Below are 26,264 nucleotides of genomic sequence, written 5' to 3'. Positions count from 1 at the left end.
CATCCACCATCAAAATACCCTACGGCAGTGTTTCCCAAACAGGGTTTCAACTTTTAGCTGTTGCAAAACTCCCAGCATGCCTTCACAGTCAGTGGCTGTCCGGCAATACTGGAAGTTGTTGATTTTCAACAGCGTGAGGCTCCCTTTTGGAAACAGTGCCGAACGAGACATTTTTTTTTTTTTTGGGGGGGGGAGGGGTAACTGTGTAGGGGTCTGTGTATATGTAGTGTTTTACTTTTTATTTTGCGTAGGTGTAGTGTAGTGTTTTCAAAGTACATTAACATGGGCTTTGATTTACAGCGAGTTTCCCCTGGGAGTTTTGAGCTGCGTCAGAAAATTTGCCATAGCTATAACTTGCAGCGGGAAGCTCACCGTAAACCGCCGCCCGTTTGAGTGTACCCTTTACAGCCACATGGGGGGGGGGGGGTTGGGGGGGCAAACCGCCGGCCGTTCCAAAAGTATAACTCTCAGCATACCCTTTGGATGTCTGTGCATGCTGGGAGTTGCAGTTGTGCAACAGCTGTAAGCACACTGGTTGCAAAACACAGTTTGTTACTTAACTCAGTGTTTTGCAACCAGTGTGCCTACAGCTGTTGCAAAACTACAACTCCCAGCATGTATGGTCTGTCAGTGCATGCTAAGAATTGAAGTTTGCAACATCTGAAGGCACACTGGTTGCAAAACACAGTTTGTTACTTGATTCAGTGTTTTGCAACCAGTGTGCCTTCAGCTGTTGCAAAACTACAACTCTCAGCATGCATTGACAGCAGAAGAGCATGCTGGGAGCTGTAGTCATGCAACAGCTGGAGGCACACTACTACATCACCCAGCATGCCCTTTGGCTCTTTTTGCATGCTGGTTGTTGCAGTTATGCAACAACTGGAGGCACACTTTTTCATAGAAAAAAGTGCCTCCAGCTGTTGCATAACTACAAGCCCCAGCATGCACAAACAGCCAAAGGGCATGCTGAGAGTTTTAGTTTTGCCACTAGCTATTGCACAACTACAACTCCCAGCATGCCCTTTGGCTGGACCCTATACGTTGATGCTAGGGACCCGGCCTTCCCCGAAGGAAAGGTTTGGGACCCCCCGCCCCTGACTTGCCCGATCGCCACCCGATCACCTTCCAGCAGGCTCGGTGATTGATCGGTCGTCTGGACAGATCAATCACACGATCGTGAGGTGACACCCATGCCACCTCACTCCTGCTTTCAGCCTTTTTTTTCTGGGTCACCGGGTCACCAGAGACTCGATTGACCCTGATTCCTCACTAAACGCTGGTCTGAATCAACGGTCTCAAGACCCCCCCAGGGGTTTGCACGGGGTGCCTGCTGAACGAATTCAGCAGGCATCCCGCACCGGTCCCCGCCCGGCGGGGACCGGAATTCCCACAATATGCCCTGGGTCCTTAAGGGGTTTGTTACGCCGAGCGCTCCGGGTCCCCGTTCCTCCCCGGAGCGCTCGCCTCATCCTCGTTGCTGCAGCGCCCCGGTCAGATCTCCTGACCGGGTGCGCTGCGGTACCGCCTCCAGCCGGGATGCGATTCGCGATGCGGGTGGCGGCTCGCGATGCGCACCCCGGCTCCCGTACCTGACTCGCTCTCCGTCGGTCCTGTCCCGGCGCGCGCGGCCCCGCTCCCTAGGGCGCGCGCGCGCCGGGTCTCTGCGATTTAAAGGGCCAGTGCACCAATGATGGTGCCTGGTCCAATCTTCCCAATTACCTTGATTAGTTTCCACCTGTGCACTCCCTACTTATACCTCACTTCCCCTGCACTCCCTGGCCGGATCTTGTTGCCCTTGTGCCTAGTGAAAGCGTTCCCTTGTTTGTTCCTAGCCCGTGTTCCTGACCTCCTGCCGTTGCCCCTGACTACGATCCTTGCTGCCTGCCCCGACCTTCTGCTACGTCCGACCTTGCTTCTGTCTACTCCCTTGTACCGCGCCTATCTTCAGCAGTCAGAGAGGTTGAGCCGTTGCTAGTGGATACGACCTGGTCACTACCGCCGCAGCAAGACCATCCCGCTTTGCGGCGGGCTCTGGTGAAAACCAGTAGTGACTTAGAACCGATCCACTAGCATGGTCCACGCCAATCCCTCTCTGGCACAGAGGATCCACTACCTGCCAGCCGGCATCGTGACAGTAGATCCGGCCATGGATCCCGCTGAAGTTCCTCTGCCAGTTGTCGTCGACCTCACCACGGTGGTCGCCCAGCAAGCCCGACAGACCACCCAGCAAGCCCAACAGATTGCCCAGCAAGCCCAACAGATTGCCCAGCAAGCCCAACAGATTGCCCAACGAAATCACCAGCTGGCATACTTGACCACCGTGACACTGCAACTTCAGTCACAGATACAGCAGCTGCTGCCACAGACACAGCAGCTGCAACAACCATCTCCTCCGCCGGCTCCTGCAACTCCTCCGCAGCAACCGGCCGCTCCTAACCCCTGCTTGTCCCTGCCAGACAAATTTGATGAGGACTCTAGACTCTGCCGTGGTCTCCTTTCTGGAAAGGCCTTGTCTGGGGCCACACCACTCTGGGACCGCAATGATCCTGCCACAGCCACAGTCCAGTCCTTCTTCGCTGAGGTCCGTGGTGTCTTCGAGGAGCCTGCCCGAGCTTCTTCTTCCGAGACTGCCCTGCTGAACCTGGCCCAGGGTGTTTCTTCCGTTGGCGAATACGCCATTCAGTTCCGTGCTCTTGCTTCCGAGTTGTCCTGGAATAGTGAGGCTCTCTGCGCGACCTTTAAAAAAGGCCTATCCAGCAACATTAAAGATGTTCTGGCCGCACGAGAAACTCCTGCTAACCTACATGAACTCATTCATCTTGCCACTCGCATTGACATGCGTTTTTCCGGATGGCGTCTGGAGCTCCGCCTGGATATGGACTTTGTTCGCACGAGGCGTTTTTTCTCCCCGGCTCCTCTCTCCTCTGGTCCTCTGCAAACCGTTCCTGTGCCTCCCGCCGTGGAGGCTATGCAAGTTGACCGGTCTCGCTTGACACCTCAAGAGAGGTCACGACGCCGCATGGAGAATCTTTGCCTGTACTATGCCGGTACCGAACACTTCCTGAAGGATTGTCCTATCCGTCCTCCCCGCCTGGAAAGACGTACGCTGACTCCGCACAAAGGTGACACAGTTCTTGATGTCAACTCTGCTTCTCCACGCCTTACTGTGCCTGTGCGGATATCTGCCTCTACCTTCTCCTTCTCTACTATGGCCTTTTTGGATTCCGGATCTGCAGGAAATTTTTTTTTTGGCCTCTCTTATCAACAGGTTCAACGTCCCTGTGACCAGTCTCGCCAGACCCCTCTACAGCAATTGTGTTTACAATGGAAGTTTGGACTGTGCCGTGCGTTCCGCACGGAACCCCTCCTAATGTGCATCGGACCTCTTCACGAAAGAATTGAGTTTTTGTTCCTCAGGTTCTTTGGACCCAAGAAGAGGGGGAGACCCAAGGGGGGGGGGTACTGTTACGCCGAGCGCTCCGGGTCCCCGTTCCTCCCCGGAGCGCTCGCCTCATCCTCGTTGCTGCAGCGCCCCGGTCAGATCTTCTGACCGGGTGCGCTGCGGTACCGCCTCCAGCCGGGATGCGATTCGCGATGCGGGTGGCGCCCGCTCGCGATGCGCACCCCGGCTCCCGTACCTGACTCGCTCTCCGTCGGTCCTGTCCCGGCGCGCGCGGCCCCGCTCCCTAGGGCGCGCGCGCGCCGGGTCTCTGCGATTTAAAGGGCCAGTGCACCAATGATGGTGCCTGGTCCAATCTTCCCAATTACCTTGATTAGTTTCCACCTGTGCACTCCCTACTTATACCTCACTTCCCCTGCACTCCCTGGCCGGATCTTGTTGCCCTTGTGCCTAGTGAAAGCGTTCCCTTGTTTGTTCCTAGCCCGTGTTCCTGACCTCCTGCCGTTGCCCCTGACTACGATCCTTGCTGCCTGCCCCGACCTTCTGCTACGTCCGACCTTGCTTCTGTCTACTCCCTTGTACCGCGCCTATCTTCAGCAGTCAGAGAGGTTGAGCCGTTGCTAGTGGATACGACCTGGTCACTACCGCCGCAGCAAGACCATCCCGCTTTGCGGCGGGCTCTGGTGAAAACCAGTAGTGACTTAGAACCGATCCACTAGCACGGTCCACGCCAATCCCTCTCTGGCACAGAGGATCCACTACCTGCCAGCCGGCATCGTGACAGGGTTAAGCCAGAATGGGGGAATTTATTTCACCTTACGAGAAGGAGGATAAATTAGATTTTTATAGGAAGAAGCTACGCAGCCAGCTTGTCATGGCTTTCAATCACCAAACACCTGCTGAACGGGAGTCCAGTCTCCGCTCCCCACTGGTATACGCTACACTACCTCTGCCAGCACTACCACTGCAAGAGAGCAGTAGCAGTAGCAGCAGAAGCAGCATCTTCACATTGCATGTACACAAAGAAAAAATCGAGTTCAAACAACTCCTTAATTAAAATCATGATTTTATTGAAACAATTTAAAAAACAATGTAAACAGACGCTAATAATTGGAGATGGGATTAAGGTTAGATTCCAGTACAAAAAAATAGGGCTACTGCCAGCTGCAATGGGCTAACATATAATATGGTGTAAAAAATAATCAATATGGTATCTCAGTCTCTAAGAGAACTGCACTGCACATAAATTATTACTACTAAAGTGCTCCATATACGGTATTTATAATATACACTGATCACAATTGTGGGTATTATTGAATATAAATTAGTGCAAACAAGTGCCAAAGTAAGTTACAACTCAAATGTGCATATACACACAAAGATAAAATATTGCGCAATAATAGTATGACAATATAATAGTAACACAAGCACTTATCTATGGATCTATGCAGACTGCAGAGAGACACAGAGACTGGTAAAATAAAGTGCATATGGTAAACTTACCCATATTAAGCTGCAGAGCCCTGACCCTTACGATCGTTTTGGTTTCCCTTTATCAAGAGGTACTCTTGAAACTCTTGATAAAGGGAAACCGAAACGATCGTAGGGGTCAGGGCTCTGCAGCTTAATATGGGTAAGTTTACCATATGCACTTTATTTTACCAGTCTCTGTGTCTCTCTGCAGTCTGCATGGATCCATAGATAAGTGCTTGTGTTACTATTATATTGTCATACTATTATTGCGCAATATTTTATCTTTGTATGTATATGCACATTTGAGTTGCAACTTACTTTGGCACTTGTTTGCACTAATTTATATTCAATAATACCCACAATTGTGATCAGTGTATATTATAAATACCGTATATAGAGCACTTTAGTAGTAATAATTTATGTGCAGTGCAGTTCTCTTAGAGACTGAGATACCATATTGATAATTTTTTACACCATATTATATGTTAGCCCATTGCAGCTGGCAGTAGCCCTATTTTTTTGTACTGGAATCTAACCTTAATCCCATCTCCAATTATTTGCGTCTGTTTACATTGTTTTTTAAATTGTTTCAATAAAATCATGATTTTAATTAAGGAGTTGTTTGAACTCGATTTTTTCTTTGTGTACATAGTATTATGAGTTCCCCTGTATCTATGCAGGAATTAGTGGGCCCCCGACTGTATGCCATAGAGGCAAGGGGTGATCACACACGTTATATGCTAGAACCTGTATTAATTATCTTCACATTGCAGTATTCCACCCTATTATAAATACAGTGACCCCCGACCTACGATGGCCCTGACATACGATAATTACAACATGCGATGGCCTCTCAGAGGCCATCACATGTTGAAGGCAGTATCAACATACAATGCTTTTATATGTCGGGGCCATCGCATAAACGGCTATCCGGCAGCGCTGACTGCTTTAGCTGCCGTCGGATAGCCGTTTACGGTGCCCTGTGTACACGTTATGGTAAAAATTACATGTTTTCATTATTCTGTAGATCAATGCAATCAAAATAATACCTAATTTATCTAGTTTTTCTATTATTTTCAAACTTTTTAGCCTGCATCAATAAATTGGCGATCCAACAACAAGAGGCAGGTAAGGGGATCCTCCTCTTCCTAATTTAGTGCAATGAACTACCGCAACTATGTTGCAGGGGTCCAATGAGTACTTATAGTTAGCGGGGATGTATGATTTCATTCTTAAGATGCCGTGTTCGCAATTGATCACTGTGTCTAAAGGGTTAATGATTGGCAGTTCTAAAGTTATCCATGTTGCTCCCCTTTATGCCCAAACTCGTACTTGGTTTAACCTCATGGATATATTTCTTTTTTCCACTGTATTATGTAACTATAAATACAACTCATAGATATAATATCATATGATGATCATTACATACAGTGTCATATGTACAGTATATTAATAACATTAACTTACCTATTACTTTTAATGTGAGGACATCACTGTAATCACTCCATATATTGTTATATACTTGAATACAGGTACAATCAGTATCTTTCTCTACATTTGGCACAAAAAAATTATACTCCTGCTCCTCTGTCTTTGCATCTACGAAGGAAGAGTCTCTCTTAATGTTTAAACGTAATATCCCCTGATATTGAGATGAGCACCGGATTGTTACACTGTCCCTTTTCCTTACTATGTTGCTGGGAAAGGCTTCAATTACTGGTTTATATCCTGCACAAAAGAAAATAAAGAGGTCACCGTACAGAAAGGATATTTATTTATACGTTTTTCATTTATTCTGTTATTTAACCATTTAACGATGCAGTAGAGATGGCCAAATTTACTTTAGATTCAAATTCTTCCAAATCTTTTTAGCAAAGTTTAATTAATTTTGTCTGAGAAATGAAAGTGATGCTTTCCTAATTAACCCATTTCATGGAACAGTTCTGTATTTCACTCTGAGATCTCCTAGAACTGTAACTATTGAATATAGTCCTAAAAGACCACAGGGTAAAATATAGGATCGCTTTTATACTGACCAAACCCTAAGTCATCAAAGCAATCACTGGTGACTTCTCCTTGCCCTCCCAGCCTTCATGGAAAGACATCTCCCTGTTTGGCTATAGGGAGATAAGTGTCAATCAAAGCTAGCAGCGGGGCAGGCAGAAGCCACCTGGGAATGTCCCAAAGACTCTTGGTTTTAACACCATGAAAGTGGTGGCAGGTTCTCTTTAACACTTGTAAAAATAAATTGGAGGTGGGGGGCTCACACTAATAGGAAGAGAATGTGTATCGAGGTACTGTATGTTACACGTTAACCCTACGTGTCAAAATATAATATGGAGATAATATATGGAAATACAGACCTCTAGATACACATGTGGTAGTGTTCTGTATAAGATGGCTGAAATTAGAGTATTAGAATGGAGTGCTAAAATTGATGTTCAAGATTAATGTTACTTACTATGTATAATCATATATATAAAATACGATAATAGAATAATAATTGGTACAGGCTAAGTGATAATGGTAATAATGATATAAATGTTAATATAAATTTTTATTATAATTATTGAGTGTGCGGCTGTGCAGGTCCCTTGCACAAACCGCACCCTTATTATAATATTAAAAAGTAATTAAAAATAAGAACATAAAAATGAATATATGCAATTAATAACAAATACTGATGTGAGATACGCAGTCCCAAATATTAGCAGCTTGAATGAATGAATCAATGTTCAGTTCAATGAATGAAAGGATAAAGTTCAATGAATTATGTCCGAGGAAGTATCATTGAAGTTCAAGGTGCTACACAGTATATAATAGAAATTCTCCACTGAGTGAGTTGAAACTTTGATAACAGTTATTTGTAGAAGGATATTGTAGCAGATATTGTAGCAGATATATCCAAATGAAAGCTATTGTAGCAGATGTATCAAAGTGAAAGTGTATCAAAGTAAAAGTTATTGGTGCACAGCACCGCTCACCGCTTCTCCTGATGCGCTCCGATGTTCAGTGCGGTTCTTCTCCTTCCTGGGCTGGCACAGCTCGGCAGCTGGCCTGGTGGTAAAGCCTAGGATCTTCCTGCGCTGGCTCGGGATCTGGATACCGGGAGCTAGTAATTGGCGTAGAACCGGTGTACCGTGGAGCCGATGTAATGCGCCGGGGGGAGGCTGCACTTGGATGGTCTGGAGCTGGCACAGATCTGCAACTGGACGGTGGATAAGGCGAGTGCAGGTGAGCGGTGAATGCACTGGGAGGATAGTGGAGCCACATCCTCGTGTAAGAATGCGCGCTCCTAGGTAGTGTAGTGGTCCCAAAACTGGGGGGTTCCAGCAGTTGCACATAGGTTTTTGCTGGTTGGACTGGGTATCTCCGATGTGGGTAAAATGTAAACGCGTTTCGGGGTGTCCCCTTCTTCAGTGGCTATAGCCACCTGCACTCACCTTATCCACCGTCCAGATGCAGATCTGTGCCAGCTCCAGACCATCCAAGTGCAGCCTCCACCCAGCGCATTACATCAGCTCCATGGTACACCGATTCTACGGCAATTACTAGCTCCCGGTATCCAGATCCCGAGCCAGCGCAGGAAGATCCTAGGCTTTTCCACCAGGCCAGCTTCCAAGCTGTGCCAGCCCAGGAAGGAGAAGAGCCGCACTGAACATCGGAGCACATCAGGAGAAGCGGTGAGCGGTGCTGTGCACCAATAACTTTTACTTTGATACACTTTCACTTTGATACATCTGCTACAATAGCTTTCATTTGGATATATCTGCTACAATATCTGCTACAATAGCCTTCTACAAATAACTGTTATTAAAGTTTCAACTCACTCAGTGGAGGATTTCTATTATATACTGTGTAGCACCTTGAACTTCAATGATACTTCCTCGGACATAATTCATTGAACTGTATCCTTTCATTCATTGAACTGTAATTCATTGAACTGAACATTGATTCATTCATTCATTCATTCAAGCTGCTAATATTTGGGACTGCGTATCTCACATCAGTATTTGTTATTAATTGCATATATTAATTTTTATGTTTTTATTTTTAATTACTTTTTAACCCCTTAAGGACCAAGCCCATTTTGGCCTTAAGGACCAGAGCGTTTTTTGCACATCTGACCACTGTCATTTTAAAGATTAATAACTCTGGAATGCTTTTAGTTATCATTCTGATTAGAGATTGTTTTTTCGTGACATATTTTACTTTAACGTGGTCGTAAATTTTTGTGGCAACTTGCATCCTTTCTTGGTGAAAAATCCCAAAATTTGATGAAAAATTTGAAAATTTTGCATTTTTCTAACTTTGAAGCTTTCTGCTTGTAAGGAAAATGGATATTACAAATAAAAAAAAATTGATTCACATATACAATATGTCTACTTTATGTTTGCATCATAAAATTGATGAGTTTTTACTTTTGGAAGACATCAGAGGACTTTCAGCAGCAATTTTCCAATTTTTCACAAGATTTTCAAACTCACAATTTTTCAGGGACCAGTTCAGGTTTGAAGTGGATTTGAAGGGTCTTCATATTAGAAATACCCCTCAAATGACCCCATAAAAACTGCACCCCCCAAAGTATTCAAAATGACATTCAGTCAGCGTTTTAACCCTTTAGGTGTTTCACAGGAATAGCAGCAAAGTGAAGGAGAAAATTCACAATCTTCATTTTTTACACTCGCATGTTCTTGTAGACCCAATTTTTAAATTTTTACAAGGGGTAAAAGGAAAAAAATTATACTTATATTTGTAGCCCAATTTCTCTCGAGTAAAGGCATACCTCATATCTCTATGTAAAGTGTTCGGCGGGCGCAGTAGAGGGCTCAGAAGCGAAGGAGAGACAAGGGGATTTTGGAGAGTGAGTTTTTCTGAAATGGTTTTTAGGGGGCATGTTGCATTTAGAAAGCCCCTATGGTGCCAGAACAGCAAAAAAAAAAACACATGCCATACCATTTTGGAAACTAGACCCCTTGAGGAACGTAACGAGGAATAAAGTGAGCCTTAATACCCCACAGGTGTTTCACGACTTTTGCATGTGTAAAAAAAAAAATGTTTTTCCCTAAAATGTGTGTTTCCCCCCAAATTTCACATTTTTGCCAGGGTTAATAGCAGAAAATACCCCCCAAAATTTGTAACCCCATCTCTTCTGAGTATGGAGACACCCCATAAGTTGACCTGAAGTGCACTACGGGCAAACTACAATGCTCAGAAGAGAAGGAGTCATATTTGGCTTTTTGAGAGCAAATTTTAGTCGGGGGGCATGTCGCATTTAGGAAGCCCCTATGGTGCCAGAACAGCAAAAAAAAAAAAAACACATGGCATACCATTTTGGAAACTAGACCCCTTGAGGAACTTAACAAGGAATTAAGTGAGCCTTAATACCCCACATGGGTTTCACGACTTTTGCATATGTAAAAAAATTTTTTTTTTTTTACTAAAATGTGTTTCCCCCCAAATTTAACATTTTTGCAAGGGTTAATAGCAGAAAATACCCCCTGAAATTTGTAACCCCATCTCTTCTGAGTATGGAGGTACCCCATAAGTTGACCTGAAGTGCACTATGGGCGAACTACAATGCTCAGAAGAGAAGGAGTCATATTTGGCTTTTTGAGAGCAAATTTTTCTCGGGGGGCATGTCGCATTTAGGAAGCCCCTATGGTGCCAGGACAGCAAAAAAAAACACATGGCATACCAGTTTGGAAACTAGACCCCTTGAGGAGCATAGCAAGGGGTGCAGTGAGCATTTATCCCCCACTGGTGTCTGTCAGATCTTTGGAACAGTGGGCTGTACAAAATTTTTCATTTTCACGGACCACTGTTCCAAAGATCTGTCAGACACCAGTGGGGGGTAAATTCTGATTGCACCCCTTATTACATTCCGTGAGGGGTGTAGTTTCCAAAATGGGGTCACATGTGGGGTTTTTGTTTTTTTTGCGTTTGTCAAAACAGCTATAACAATCAGCCACCCGTGTGCAAATCACCTCAAATGTACATGTGCACTCTCCCTTCTGGGCCTTGTTGTGCGCCCCCAGAGCACTTTGTGCCCACATATGGGGTATCTCCGTACTCAGGAGAAATTGCGTTACAAATTTTGGGGGGCTTTTTTCCCTTTTACCTCTTGTGAAAATGTAAAGTATGGGGCAACACCAGCATGTTAGTGTAAAAAAATTTATTTTTTCACACTAACATTCTGGTGTAGACCCCAACATTTCCTTTTCATAAAGGGTTAAAGGAGAAATAGCCCCCCAAACCTTGCAACGCAATTTCTCCTGAGTACGGCGATACCCCATATGTGGTCCTAAACTGTTGACTTGAAATACGACAGGGCTCCAAAGTGAGAGCGCCATGCGCATTTGAGGACTATATTAGGGATTTACATAGGGGTGGACATAGGGGTATTCTATGCCAGTGATTCCTAAACAGGGTGCCTCCAGCTGTTGCAAAATTCCCAGCATGCCTGGACAGTCAATGGCTATCTGGCAATACTGGGAGTTGCTGTCTTGCAACAGCTGGAGGCTCCGCTTTGGAAACAGTGGCGAATCGGACGTTCTTGTTGGGGGGGGGGGGGGGGGCACTGTGTAGGGGTATATGTAGTGTTTATAACTTTTTATTTTATTTTGTGTTAGTGTACTGTAGTGTAGTGTTTTTAGGGTACAGTCACACGGGCGAGGGATTACAGCGAGTTTCCCAGCGCAAAATTTGCTGCATCTCAAACTTGCAGTGAGAAGTCCACTGTAAAACCCTCGCCCGTGTGAATGTACATTCACAGGGGGGGGGGGGGGCACCAGCTGTTGCAAAACCACAACTCCCAGCATGCATGGTCTGTTAGTGCATGCTGGGAGTTACAGCTGGAGGCACACAGGTTAGGAAACACTGAGTTAGAAACAGACAATGTTTCCCAACCAGTGTGTCTCAAGTTGTTGAAAAACTACAACTACCTGCATGCCCAGACAGCTGAAGAGCATGCTGGGAGTTGTAGTTTTGCAACATCTGGAGGGCTCCAGTTTGGAGACCATTGTATAATGGTCTCCAATCTGTGCTCTTCCAGCTGTTGCAAAACTACAACTCTCAACATGCACTGACTGTCCAGGCATGCTGGGAGTTGTAGTTCGGCAACATCTGAAGGGCCACATGTTGCTGAACTACAACTCCCAGCATGCATAGACAGTCAGTGCATGTTGAGAGTTGTAGTTTTGCAACAGCTGGAAGAGCACAGATTGGAGACTATTATACAATGGTCTCCAAACTGGGGCCCTCCAGATGTTGCAAAACTACAACTCCCAGCATGCCGAGACAGCCAAAGGCTGTCTGGGCATGCTGGGAGTTGTAGTTTTAAGACTCCTAGAAGCAGCAGTGAAGATCTTCACTGCTGCCTCTGAGGACCATGTACTTACCTGTCGGTCCCGCCGCTGATCCTCCACGTGGCCGGTCCCGCAGCTGCTCCAGGTAAGGCCGCCAGTCCCCACGTGTTCCCCACCTATGCCGCAGGTCCCCGCGAGCCCCCGCAGCCATCTTCCCCCGTTCTGCCCGACTTCCAGGGGCGGGCAGTGCGGGGGATCTGAACTTTCACCCCAGGTCACTGTGATTGGTCCACAGGGACCAATCACAGTGATCGCTGACCAGGACCATCAATGGATTGTCCTGGGGGGTGAAGCAGAAGTTGTCCCCTGCTGGAAACAGCGGGACTTCTGCCAGTTAACCCGTGCGATGCTGCGCATCGCCGGGTTAACTGCGTGTCATACATATAAGCTGTGATGCGCAAACTGCCTGCACATTGCGGCTTATATATAAGCCACTTTGCGGGAAGGTGTTAATATTATAATAAGGGTGCGGTTTGTGCAAGGGCCCTGCACAGCCGCACACTCAATAATTATAATGAAAATTTATATTAAAATTTATATCATTATTACCATTTTCACTTAGCCTGTACCAATTATTATTCTATCATATTTTATATATATGATTATACATAGTAAGTAACATTAATCTTGAACATCAATTTTAGCACTCCATTCTAATACTCTAATTTCAGCCATCTTATACAGAACACTACCACATGTGTATCTAGAGGTCTGTATTTCCATATATTATCTCTTTAACACTTAACAGAACTCTACTAGGCCAAATTAGACTTCTAGGGGGGGATTTATCGATGGTTTTCCCCTGTTTTTGTGGTGTTTATAGACTTTGTTAAGCCATCTTCTAGTTGCCAAGCAGTTGGGCTAACAAAGTTGGTCGCTATAGGTGCCATAGTTGTGCTATAGTTGCCTCCCGTCTGTTGTCTGTTTATCATGGTATGATGACACCTTCACTAAACTGTATTAGAAAGGTGAGTCATGGTAATTATTTTTTTGTTCTGTGGGGTGAAAAGGGGTTTAAGGGGTTACCCCATGAGAAAATCTTTCAATTTGAATACTCAATACACAAAATTGCTTAGATCACCAACCACATGGTTCCACATACAGTGAATACACATTACATACACAAAATTACAAAAGTATAAAGGCCCCAAACATTACAGCCCCCAAGCAATAGAACTAACATTAAAGGGTACCTCTCATCAAATAAACTTTTGATATATTTTAGATTAAAGGAGTAGTCCAGTGGTGATTCAGTGGTGAGCAACTTATCCCCTATCCTAAGGATAGGGGATAAGTTGCAGATCGCGGGGGGTCCGACCGTTGGGGCCCCCCGAGATCTCTTGTATGGAGCCCCGACAGCCGGCGGGAAGGGGGCGTGTCGACCTCCGCACGAGGCGGCGGCCGACACGCCCCCTCAATACAACTCTATGGCAGAGCCGAAGCGCTGCCTTCGGCAATCTCCGGCTCTGCCATAGAGATGTATTGAGGGGGCGTGTCGGCCGCCGCTTCGTGCGGAGGTCGACACCCGCTATCTCGGCGGAGAGCCGGGGCCCCGTACAGAGAGATCGCAGGGGGCCCCAGCGATCGGACCCCCGTGATCTCAAACTTATCCCCTATCCTTAGGATAGGGGATAAGTTTTTCACCACTGGACTACCCCTTTAATGAATGTTGAATAACTTTCTAATAGCATGTTAATGAAAAATATGCTTCTTTCTATTGTATTTTTCCCGATCAGTCCCGTCAGCAAGCATTTCTGACTCATGCTGGAGTCCTAAACACTCAGAGCTGCCAGCCTGCTTTGTTCACAGCCAAACAGGCTGTGAACAAAGCAGGCTGGCAGCTCTGAGTGTTCTCCTTTGTGAACAAAGCAGACTGGCATCTCGTAGTGTTTAGGACTCCAGCATGAGTCTGAAATGCTTGCTGCCAGGACTGGTAGGGAGACCCCTAGTGGTCATTTCTTCAAAGTGGAAAATTAAATAGAAAGAAGCATATTTTTTAATAACATGCAATTGTAAAGTTATTCTGCATATATTAATCGATAATATATCAAAAGTTTTTTTGATGAGAGGTACTCTTTAAAAATAACTAAAGAGGCCCAACTGAAATACAGGACAGTATGACTGCTTGAGTATAGTTAGACACTAAATTATTAACAACAAAAGGGATACCAGACAATTAGAACATTAGAGAATACATGAAAGTGATAAATAAAATAAAAAACTCATCTTCTTTATTATATGTTCAAATCAGTATGTATACAATGATGAAAAAACAATAAAGTGAGATGGCATGACACAGAGCTCTACCCACACAAGGAGTCTGGGGTCTGCATTAACCCCTTAAGGAGGCAGGGTTTTTCCGTTTTTGCATTTTCATTTTTTCCTCATCACCTTCTCAAAATCATAAAGCTTTCAATTATGCACCTAAAATTCCATATGATGGCTTATTTTTTGCACCACCAATTCTACTTTGCAGTGATATTAATCATTTTACCCAAAAATCCACGGCGAAACGGAAAAAAAATTAATTGTGTGACAAAATTGAATAAAAAATGTCATTTTGTAACTTTTTTGGGTCTTCCGTTTCTACGCAGTGCATTTTTCGGTAAGAATAACACCTTATCTTTATTCTGTGGGTCCATACGGTTAAATTGAGACCCTACTTATATAGGTTGGATATTGTAGTACTTTGGAAAAAAATCATAACTACATGCAGGAAAATTTATATGTTAAAAATTCTCATCTTCTAACCCCTATAACTTTTTTATTTTCCGCGTACGGTCCGGTATGAGGGCTAATTTTTTGTGCCGTGTTCTGAAGTTTTTATCGGTACCATTTTTGTATTGATCTGACTTTTTGATCGCTGTTTATTCATTTTTTCATTATAAAATGTGACCAAAAATACACTATTTTGGAATTTTTTTGTGCGCACGCCATTGACCCCGCGATTTAATTAACGATATATTTTTATAGTTTGGATATTTTCGCACAGTTTTTTTTATGGAAAAAGGGGGGTGATTCAAACTTTTATTAGGGAAGGGGTTAAATGACCTTTGTTAACTTTTTTTTTTTCACTTTTTTTTGTAGTGCTCTAGCTCCCAGAGGGAGCTATAGCACTGAAAAACACTAATCTCCTATGCTGATCCCTGCAAAGCCATAGCTTTGCACTGATCAGTCAGATAGGGGCTTGATTGCTCAAGCCTGTAGCTCAGGCTAGGAGCAATCAATCGGCGATCGTACGCCGTGGAGTTAGGTAAGGAGACCTCCGCCTGCGTCCCAGATGATCGGAACATCGCGATTTTATCGCGATGTCCCGATCAGCCCGACTGAGCTGCCGGGAAGCGTTTACTTTAGTTTTCAGATGTCAAAGTTGACCGCCGCATCTGAAGGGTTAACAGCGCGCGGCACAACGATCGGTGCCACGCGCTGTTAGCCCAAGGTCCCGGCTATGATTAGCAGCCGGGTTCAACCCGGTGTGATACGGGGTCACGCCGTTTTAAACACCAGGAGCGGGCGTAGGGCATACAGGTACGCCCTACGTCCTTAAGGAGTTAATATAAGGGTCTGAATGGATTTGGTCTGAGGTCTGAATTAATGTTTGGATCTGGTTTAGGCTATGAATTAGTTTTAGTGTTGCTAGAAAGGTTGGAGATGGCTGTACAAGCACAGAACCAAAAACCTTGGGCAGTAAAGGAAAAAATAGTGGCATACCTATTGTTTGGCCAACCGGTCCCCTGCCGGGGCACACACCTGGTGGGGGCACAGACCACAAAACAGATCAGGTTGCCCACAATTAGAAATGTTGCGAATTGTTCGCCAGCGAACGGTTACCGGCAAACATAGCTGGTCGCATTCACCGCGCCGTGTGAACATATGCGATGTTCGATCTGCCCCCTATTCGTCATCATTGAGTAAAGTTTGACCCTCTACCTCACAGTCAGCAGACACATTCCAGCCAATCAGCAGCAGACCCTCCCTCCCAGACCCTCCCACCTCTCGGACGGACTCCATTTTAGAATCATTCTGAAGCTGCATTCGTAGTGAGAGGAGGGATAGTGAACCTGCTACTGATTTAATAGGGAAATCGATAGCTAGGTAGTTTATTCAGGGTCCACTACAGCCCTGAAGGACTCATCTGATCTCTGCTGTAAGTACAGCACCCAAAAAAGCCCTTTTTAGGGCTCAAACATCAGTCTGCATTTTTTCCCCCTGTGTAATCTAATTGCATTTGCCTGCCCTGCAGCATGTGTGTCAGGCTCACAGCGTAAATTGTGCCCACTTGCCCAGTGCCACCACTCATATTTGGTGTCACAATAGCTTACATTTAAAAAAAACAAAAACTTTTTTGACTGTAATATAATAGCAGTCAATTTCTTTCACACGTGTGTTTTGCAACAGCTGGAGGCACCCTGGTTGGGAACCACTGGTTAAAAGGGGTACTCAGGTGGAAAACTTTTTTTTCTTTAAATCAACTACAGTATTCCGTGTCCACAAAAGTCCTGAAGGACTCATCTGATCTCTGCTGTAAGAACAGCACCCCAAAAAGCCCTTTTTAGGGCTAGAACATCAGTCTGCATTTTTTTTTTCTCCTGTGTAATCTAATTGCATTTGCCTGCCTGGCAGTGTGTGTCAGGCTCACAGCACAGTCTGTGCCCACTTGCCCATTGCCACCACTCATATCTGGTGTTGCAATAGCTTGCATTTAAAAAAAAAAATTGGGGGACTGTGAAATCATAGCAGTCAGTTTCCTTCACACAAGTGCGTTTCAGGGCCTGCAAGGGCACAGTGTCACACCAGTGCAACTCATATCTGGTGTAACAGTAGTGTACAAACAGTAGTGTACATAAAAAAAAAAACGCTTTTTTGACTGTGAAATAATAACAGTCAGTTTCCTTCACACGTGTGTGTTTCAGGGCCTGCCAGGGCACAGTGTCACACCAGTGTAACTCATATCTTGTGTGACAGTAGTGTACATTTAAAAAAAAAATACAATTTTGACTGTAATAGATTGAATAGCAGTTAGTTGTCGGCAAGCGTGTGTGTCAGGCCTAAAGGCGTCTACTCTGCCGACTTCTGCAAGTGCACAGTGCCACTCATATCTGTTGTCACAGTAGCTTGCACGCATAGTACCAGTAATCGGAAAAAAAAAAATGACAGACAGAGGCAGGCCACCCCACAGGGGCCGTCGTGGTGCTGTGATTCCCTTTGGCCCTAGAATAATGCCCAGTGTTCAGAGGCCACGTACCCTGAACTCGAAAAGTTCTGAGGACATAGTTGACTGGCTAACACAGGACACCCAATCTTCTACAGCTTCCGCTCGGAACCTTGACGCACCAACCTCCTCCAGCTTAGCTTAGGGCACCTCTCAAGTTACCACTCGCCCGCCTGCCGCCACCACCAACACTAGCACCCTAGCTGCTTCACTTTATCTGTCAGAGGAGTTATTTACACATCAGTTGGAAGAAATGAGTGATGCACAACCATTATCGCCAGAGGATGTAGATAACAGGGATATGTCCCAGACAGGCAGCATTACACACATGGACGTACGGTGTGATGATGATGTTGTACCCGCTGCTGCTTCCTTTGCTGAGTTGTCAGATATGGGTGAAGCAGTTGATGATGACGATGCGTCCGTGGATGTCACGTGGGTGCCCGCTAGAAGAGAAGAACAGGGGGAAAGTTAAGATGGGGAGACAGAGAGGAGGAGGAGACGAGTTGGAAGCAGGGGGAGGTCGTCACAAGGAGCTAGTGGCACAGTCAGATAGCATGCATTGGCGTCCAGGCTCAGCCAGACAGCACGCCAATCAACGCATGCTGTTGCCACCACCAGAATGCCATCATTGCAGAGCTCAGCAGTGGGGCATTTTTTTATGTGTCTGCCTCTGACAACAGCGATGCCATTTGCAACCTGTGCCAAAAGAAACTGAGTCGTGGGAAGTCCAACACCCACCTAGGCACAACTGCTTTGCAAAGGCACATGATCTCACATCACAAACGCCTATGGGATCAACACATGAGTACAAGCAGGACAGAAACTCAAAGCCACCATCCTCCTTCTGGTCCAGAATCTTCAGCCACGTCAACCACTGCTGTCCTCCTTGCCCCCTCTCAACCATCCGCCACTCCGTCTCTCGCCTTGAGCAGTTCCTGCTCATCTGCCCACAGTCAGGTGTCTGTCAAGGACATGTTTGAGCGTAAGAAGCCAATGTCACAAAGTCACTCCCTTGCCCGGCGTCTGACAGCTGGCTTGTCTGAACTCTTAGCCCACCAGCTTTTACGATACAAGCTGGTGGAGTCTGATGCGTTCAAAACATTTGTAGCTATTGGGACACCGCAGTGGAAGGTACCCGTCCGAAATTTCTTTGCACAAAAGGCAATCCCCAACCTGTACTCGATTGTGCAAAAGGAAGTAATGGCATGTCTGGCACACTGTGTTGGGGCAAGGGTCCATCTGACCACTGATACCTGGTCTGCAAAGCATGGTCAGGGCAGGTATATCACCTACACTGCGCATTGGGTAAACCTGCTGACGGCTGCCAAGCATGGAATGCGTGGCTCTGCAGAGGAGTTGGTGACACTACCACGACTTGCAGGCAGGCCACCTCCTCTACTCCTCCTACTCCATCCTCTTCCATAACCTCCTCGGCTGAGTCCTCTTCTGCATCTTGCTCCACATCAACGGCACCCCCCAGCTCTCCAGGTACTATTCCACATCTCGGATACGGCAGTGTCATGCAGTCTTGGGGTTGACTTGCCTGAAAGCAGAGAGTCACACTCCAGCACTCCTGTCCACCCTGAACGCACAGGTGGATCAGTGGCTGACTCCGCAACAACTGGAAATCAGCAAAGTGGTTTGTGACAATGGAAGACATTTGTTGGCGGCATTGAATTTGGGCACGTTGACACATGTGCCGTGCATGGCACATGTGTGTAATCTGATCGTACAATGCTTTGTGCATAAGTACCCAGGCTTACAGGACATCCTGAAGCAGGCCAGGAAGGTGTGTGGCCATATCAGGCATTCCTACACGGCCATGGCACAAAGCGTAAAGCACCGAATGGTACGATAGGCAGTTTCTGGGTACAGAGTCTCTGACTTCGTGTTCCAGGGCATCCAACATACCATGTGCAAAGGGGCACTGCCAAAACACATGCAAAGATGTTTCCTCCACAAAGGGGTACCGGGGGCAGTACCGGGTTCTGCACAGGTCGTGGGCATGCATGAACGACCTGAGAGACAATCCTCCCTTAATGGCCATCCACAACAAGTCCTTATGTCCATTGGTAAGCCGCTTTGAAGCCACATTAGTCCATACAGTATCTACCGTGGCGGTGGGGAGCCCCGGAACAAGCTCCAAAAAGTCTTTACCTCGGATGAGCTTGTAGATTGTCTTTGGCTTTCACAGGTCCGGTTTCAGACCCTCCAGCTGGTGCTCCCTCACAAACCGGACAACATCCCCATAGAACCTTGGAGTGTTCCAGTTGTAAGGAATGGAACTGCCCCATCTTTCCCAGCGCAGCTGTCTCCAGAGGGGCATGAGGAACAAGCGAGACATGGACCTGCACGCTGAGCCAGTATTTTCAACAAGAGTTCGCTGCATGCTGACACATGCAAAGGAGGCCCTCAGCAGAGTGGGGATATTGGGGATTCCTTTCCCACCCTTGCGGGGCTCCTTATACATCACAGTCATCTTGACTCTGTCCATTTTGGCCCAGATGAAGTGAAAGCCATATACACGTCCCCTGATAGGGGACGTAACAGGGATTAAACTGATAAGAATAGTACTACTTAACACACCACTCCTATCTGGTGGCACATTAGATAGCACGCGCAGTGCCCCAAATTTGAAGTAGGAGGTCCGACCAAGTATCTTTTTCCATCTCCCGGTTCCTAAAATCAATGCCATATACACGTCCCCTGATAAGGGACGTAACAGGGATTAAACTGATAAGAATAGAACTACTTAACACACCACTCCTATCTGGTGGCACATTAGATTGCACGCGCAGTGCCCCAAATTTGAAGTAGGAGGACCAACAAAGCATCTTTTTCCATCTCCCGGTTCCTAGAATCAATGGCATATACACGTCCCCTGATAAGTGACGTAACAGGAATTAAACTGATAAGAATAGAACTACTTAACACACCACTCCTATCTGGTGGCACATTAGATTGCACGCGCAGTGCCCCAAATTTGAAGTAGGAGGACCAACAAAGCATCTTTTTCCATCTCCCGGTTCCTAAAATCGATCACATATACACGTCCCCTGATAGGGGACGTAACAGGGATTAAACTGATAGGAATAGTACTACTTAACACACCTTATAATAAAGCAGAGAGAGGAGTTTGAAGAAGAGGAGTCAGAGGAGGTAGGTGGCTTTGAGGAGGTGGAAGACCAAGCACAGCAGGCATCCCAGGGGGCTTGTTGTCACCTTTCGGGGACCCTTGGTTTTGTACGTGGCTGGGTGGAGGAAGAGACCTTCAATGACATCAGTGAGGACAAGGAACGGGACATTGCTAGCTTGGTATCCAACCTTGTGGAGTTTGCGGTTGTACAAATGGACTGTTTGCAGTTGTTTGGGGTGCGTTAAACGGGGAGTTTGGTCTGTCACTGTGAAGCAGGCGTAACCCTTATACTACCTGATCGATACAACATCATACTTGATGTTTTAAAGCACGTTATTCCAAACAATTTAGGAATGTTAGGTGATTTATGCCCTTTGTGGATTAAAACCAGACAGTGCATCAACCATGTAATTTTCAATGAGAGTTTTGCCATGGATCCCCCTCCGGCATGCCACAGTCCAGGTGTTAGTCCCCTTGAAACAACTTTTCCATCACTATTGTTGCCAGAAAGAGTCCCTGTGGGTTTTAAAATTTGCCTGCCTATTGAAGTCTATGGCGGTTCGCCTGGTTGGCCCATTCGCAAACTATTGCGGAAATTTGCGTTGGCGAACTGAAAATGTTATGTTCGCGACATCACTACCCACAATTAGTTAAACAATAACGATGACAGGGGTTGGGTGGCAGTGGGATGGGCAGTCAACAGGGTTAAAGTGGTGCTCTGGGGAAGTTAAGAAAAATAAAAATGCCCCCAAAGCCTCCTCAATACCTTTTCTGTGCCCCCTGCAGTAATACATGTGGTTTTGCCAGCTCCTGTGGCCTCTGTTGTCTCCTATATATTATTTTCCTTGCTTTCCAGACCACAACTCCCAGCAGTCAGTGCAGCTCTGTGTAATAGCTGCAAGCCAATTGCTTTTACTATCTGTGTGCATACTGTGTTTTCAGCAGCACACACTAAATGTCTTTAATTTAAAAATATTTCCACCCCAGCAATAAATCATGTTATGCTCTGAATGGCAGCAGTCAGTAATAAGATTTACAGCAGGAAAATAACAGTGTTATGTGCTGAGGAGACTGGGCTTCTCTGCAGGCAAGATTCTCACACATGGAGAGGGAGGGGGAGGTGTAGCTGTGAAGCCAGAAATCACGTGGTGTTTGTCTTCCAGGAGGGTGGGGGCTAGTCTCATTGAGGGTTTTACAAAGAGAACAAGCAGGATCTAAGAATTACGTCTTTTGCTCACTCCCTGCATGTAAGTGACAGCTGAAAGAGGCAAACTGCTCTATATAGCTAATGAATGATATTAATGATATAAATAAATAGGTTGGTGAGAGGGAAAGGATGGGTTTTGGGTTTAATTCCCCAGAGTACCCCTTTAATCTAAATTGCTTAATTGCTGCCTGCGGCTAAACCGCATCACAATCCCTAGTCCCAGGAGTGCAGGGGAGCCGTGCTGACATCACATGTGGCAACCGCTGGTGTGACTCCCTCTGCATCTCCATTCCATTATAAGAAGAAAAGCTTGGACCTGCGCCTGTATTGTCAGGAGCTGCTGCAAGTGCTAAAGATTTGAGACCAAGGATGTGGTGCGGCTCCGGAGACCAAAGATGGGGGGATGGGAATTTTAGGGGGTGTTTGTGTGGAGACCAATTATAGTTTTTTCTTTTGGGGGGGGGGATGAGGAGATCAAGGATGCTTTTATTTTTTGGTTGGAGGGAGGATGAGGAGACCAAGGATGGGGTTGGGGAGGTGAGGCAACCAGGGATGGGTTTGAGGAGGGATGGGGGGTGAGAGGACCAAGGATAGGGTTGGGGGAGATCAGGGGACAATGGATGGGTTTGGGTTAGGGGACCAAGGGTTGAAGGGGTGAGGGGACGGGATGTGAAGGGACCAAGAATGGGGTTGGGGGGGTGAGGGGACCATGGATGGGTTTGGGGGGAGGGGCAGAGAGGTAAGAGGACTATGGGGGGGATGGCGGGTTGAGGGGACCAAGGTGGGGATGGGGTGGTGAGGGGAACAAAAGTTGGGAAGGCGAGGGGATGGGATGTGAGGGGACCAAGGATGAGAGGGGGGTGGGGGTGGTAATGTATGATTAATAGATTTAAATTTGTATGATTGCTAGATGTGTATTTGTATGATTCCTAGATGTGTATTTGTATTATTGATAGATGTGTGTATTTATGACACATGTGTGTATGACAGATGTATGTATGATGCGTGTGTATGTATGATAGATGTGTGTATGTAGGACAGATGTATGATAGATGTGTGTATGTATGATAATGTGTGTATGTATAATAGATCACACATATATCGTACATCCATCGTACATACACACATCCATCATACATACACACATCCATCATACATGTCTATCATGCATACACCAGTCATATATACATCGATCATACATACAAGCATGTACTGTACATTGATACTGAGGGGGAGGGTCAGGGAGTGATTGCGTACACCACTGATGGGCTAAGAAATATTGGTTTAGGTTGGTGTTTTCTAATCTGCTGCTTTCCAGCTGTTGCACAACTACATCTCCTATCATGTTCTGGCAGCCTTCTAGAGCAGGGCTTATGGGTCTGGGGGCAGAGGAGTCTGGAAATGACAGGTGTAATAGCCATGGGGTCAGGGGTGGACATATCACATGTACAACATGTTCAACTGCACAGGGGCCCAGCGTGAGAGGGGGCCCGTCTGCGGCAGGCCCCCTCTCATGCTGGGCCGGCCCTACCATGGGACCTGAATGATGCAGGCGGCATTTGTATCTCTCGTGCAGGGCCGCCATCAGGGGGGTACAGCCAGTACTCCAGTAAGGGGCCCCATCTCCCAGGGCCCCTTACTGGCCCTGCTGCATCCCCCTGCAGCAGCCCCAGCACAGAATACTGCTGTTTAAGCAGCAGCCTCCTGCTTTCACTGGCAGCTGCAAAATACTCCCTGCCATCTGTCCTCTCCTCCCTGGATAAGGCTCTTACAGACGACAGCAGCACAATGGAGCGATAACTGCCGAACATCGGGCCGTGTATGGGAGGCAGAGGATCTTTGGTGATGTCATTACCATGTGATCAGTCACATGGGTGGGAGGAGCCTGACTACTATGCAATGGAGGCCCAGGAAGAAGTTCCTTTATAGGGGAATGTGTATCATGTGAAAGTAACCTATACTACATACTCACACACAAATTACTATGTCTGTGTTTTCCAAACAGTGTGCCTCCAGCTGTTACAAAACAACAACTCCAAGTATGCCCAGAAACCCAACAGCTGTCTGGGTGTGCTGGGAGTTGTAGTTTTGCAACAGCTGGAGATACATTGTTTGGAAAACACTGCACTATATAATTCCCACACACTGCATTTAACACACCCACCACATTTATTGATTTAAGAATCAATTAGAGAGGAGCGAACTTACAGTAAATTCGATTCGTCACAAACTTCTCGGCTCGGCAGTTGATGACTTTTCCTGCGTAAATTAGTTCAGCCTTCAGGTGCTCCGCTGGGCTGGAAAAGGTGGATACATTCCTAGGAAAGAGTCTCCTAGGACTGTATCCACATTTTCCAGCCCACGGGAGCACCTGAAGGCTGAACTAATTTATGCAGGAAAAGTCATCAACTGTCGAGCCGAGAAGTTTGTGACGAATCGAATTTACTGTAAGTTCGCTCTTCTCTAGAATCAATAAATAAATGTCCAAACTATTCCAATATAACGTTAATTATTCCACATGGTCAATGGCATAATTGTTAAAAAATACCAAAGTCCACAATTGCTAATTTTTTGTAATTTCATATAGCATAAAAAATAAATTAAAAAAAGCGATCGAAAAGTCGCATCAAAACAAAAAATGGTACCAGTAAAAACTACAGATCAAAGCGCAAAAGATGAGCCCACACACATCCCAGTATATGGAAAAATGCTAAAGTTATAGGGGTCAGAAAAGAATGATTTTAAGTATACTACTTTTTGTATAAACGGAAGCCCCCAAAAGTTGCAAAATGGTGTTTTTTTTTTACTGTGTATTTCATGGTAGCATGATTGATGCCATTACAAAGTAAAATTGGTGGCACAAAAAGCAACAAGCCTCATATAGGTCTGAAAGTTGAAAATTAAAAGTATTATGGCTCTAATACACAAGTGGTATAAATATCATAGTCGCAGCTGTCACAATCATGACTGAGCCCCCTGTGACCGGCCACCACTGCTGCCACAATTGGAGATGAGCGAACTTACAGTAAATTCGATTCGTCACGAACTTCTCGGCTCGGCGGTTGCTGACTTTTCCTGCCAAGCTGACTTTTCTCTGCCGAGCTGAGAAGTTCGTGACGAATCGAATTTACTGTAAGTTCGCTCATCTCTAGCCACAATATCTGGCTGATCTGCCGGCAACTGTAACTGTAAGGGTAAAACTCCAAAACAAAGTACCTGCACAAAACTAAAAAAGTGTCCACATATCGCTAAAAGTTTATTTTGTTAACACCAACCAAATTAAAAACATGTGTATGAGGCATCAGGAGAAAACCTCAAGTAAGCACAGGGGCCACAACACACATGAAATTCAGAGATAATGGGGGAGATTTATCAAATCCTGTGCAGAGGGAAAGTAGAGCAGTTGCCCATAGCAACTAGATTGTTCCTTTTTCTTTTTTTTTAAAGGCATCTGAAAAATTAAAGAAGCGATCTACAACTACTCCACTTTCCCTCTGCACAGGATCTGATAATTCTTCCCCATTATCTCTGAATAAAGTGGCAGGGGGGGGGGTGGGATCAGTCGGGGGGAATAAAGTGGCAGGGGGGATCAGGGGGGGATCAGTCGGGGGGGAATAAAGTGGCAGGGGGGATCAGGGGGGGGGGAATAAAGTGGCGGGGATAAAGTGGCAGGGGAAATCGGGGGGGAATAAAGTGGCGGGGGGGGGGATAAAGTGGCAGTGGGGATCGGGGGGGGGGGAATAAAGTGGCAGGGGGATCAGAGGGGGGATAAAGTGGCGGGGGTGGGATCAGAGGGGGGGATAAAGTGGCGGGGGTGGGATCAGAGGGGGGGATAAAGTGGCAGGGGGTGGGATCAGAGGGGGGGAATAAAGTGACAGGGGGGATCAGAGAGTGGAAATAAAGTGGCATGGGGAAGATCAGGGGGGTGGCAAATGATATAGCACAGTGGGGAGTGGTTGAAATGGCACAGGAGGTTGATCAAGGTGGAGAATGCATGGGGGTAGCAGCCCAATTTGTAATGCTGATACTGGTATCATGTTATACGTCATAGGACATGCAACGCGATATGTGCAATTGGCGGTACTGTGAGGGGTGTCCAGGGGGCCCAGGCCTGAGCTGTGTAAGGGGCCCCAAAATTTCTGATGGCAGCCCTGCCCTTGTGTCCCGACGCCCGGGACATGCAGTCCCGGGGCACCGGGCAGGAGATTTCTGCTAATAGCTACTTACATCTGCCTGCGGGTCACGGGATGCGAGTACTTCCTGGCGGAGGTGCGTGTAGTGACGTCATTGCAAGCGCAGCACTGTGCCGCTACGCCGACTTCCTGCGCGGCACATGCGATGACGTGAACAGATCACTTATAGCGCGCACCTCCAAGAAGTCCCCGCATCCCGCGACCCGCCGGCAGATGTAAGTATGCTGCCAGTGCCTGATGTGGGGGCTCTAAATATCTGCTGCCTAAAGGGGA

The 26,264-nt window shown here is 46.4% G+C and overlaps 1 protein-coding gene across 3 annotated transcripts in view; it reads right to left on the bottom strand.

The window, feature by feature from the left end:
* LOC130293846 (uncharacterized) overlaps positions 1 to 26,264 on the bottom strand; it is a 108,493-nt gene that overhangs the window by 52,621 nt on the left and 29,608 nt on the right. For all 3 annotated transcript variants that reach the window (XM_056543010.1, XM_056543011.1, XM_056543012.1), the window contains exon 3: positions 6,341 to 6,601. In XM_056543010.1, coding sequence (XP_056398985.1) covers positions 6,341 to 6,601 — 261 coding nt within the window. The remainder of the gene's footprint in view (positions 1 to 6,340; positions 6,602 to 26,264) is intronic.

The sequence above is a fragment of the Hyla sarda genome, chromosome 10 (assembly GCF_029499605.1).
Source record: "Hyla sarda isolate aHylSar1 chromosome 10, aHylSar1.hap1, whole genome shotgun sequence".
Lineage (NCBI taxonomy): Eukaryota > Metazoa > Chordata > Amphibia > Anura > Hylidae > Hyla > Hyla sarda.
Note: the sequence above shows the minus strand (reverse complement) of the source record. Positions and strands in the feature narration are given on the sequence as shown.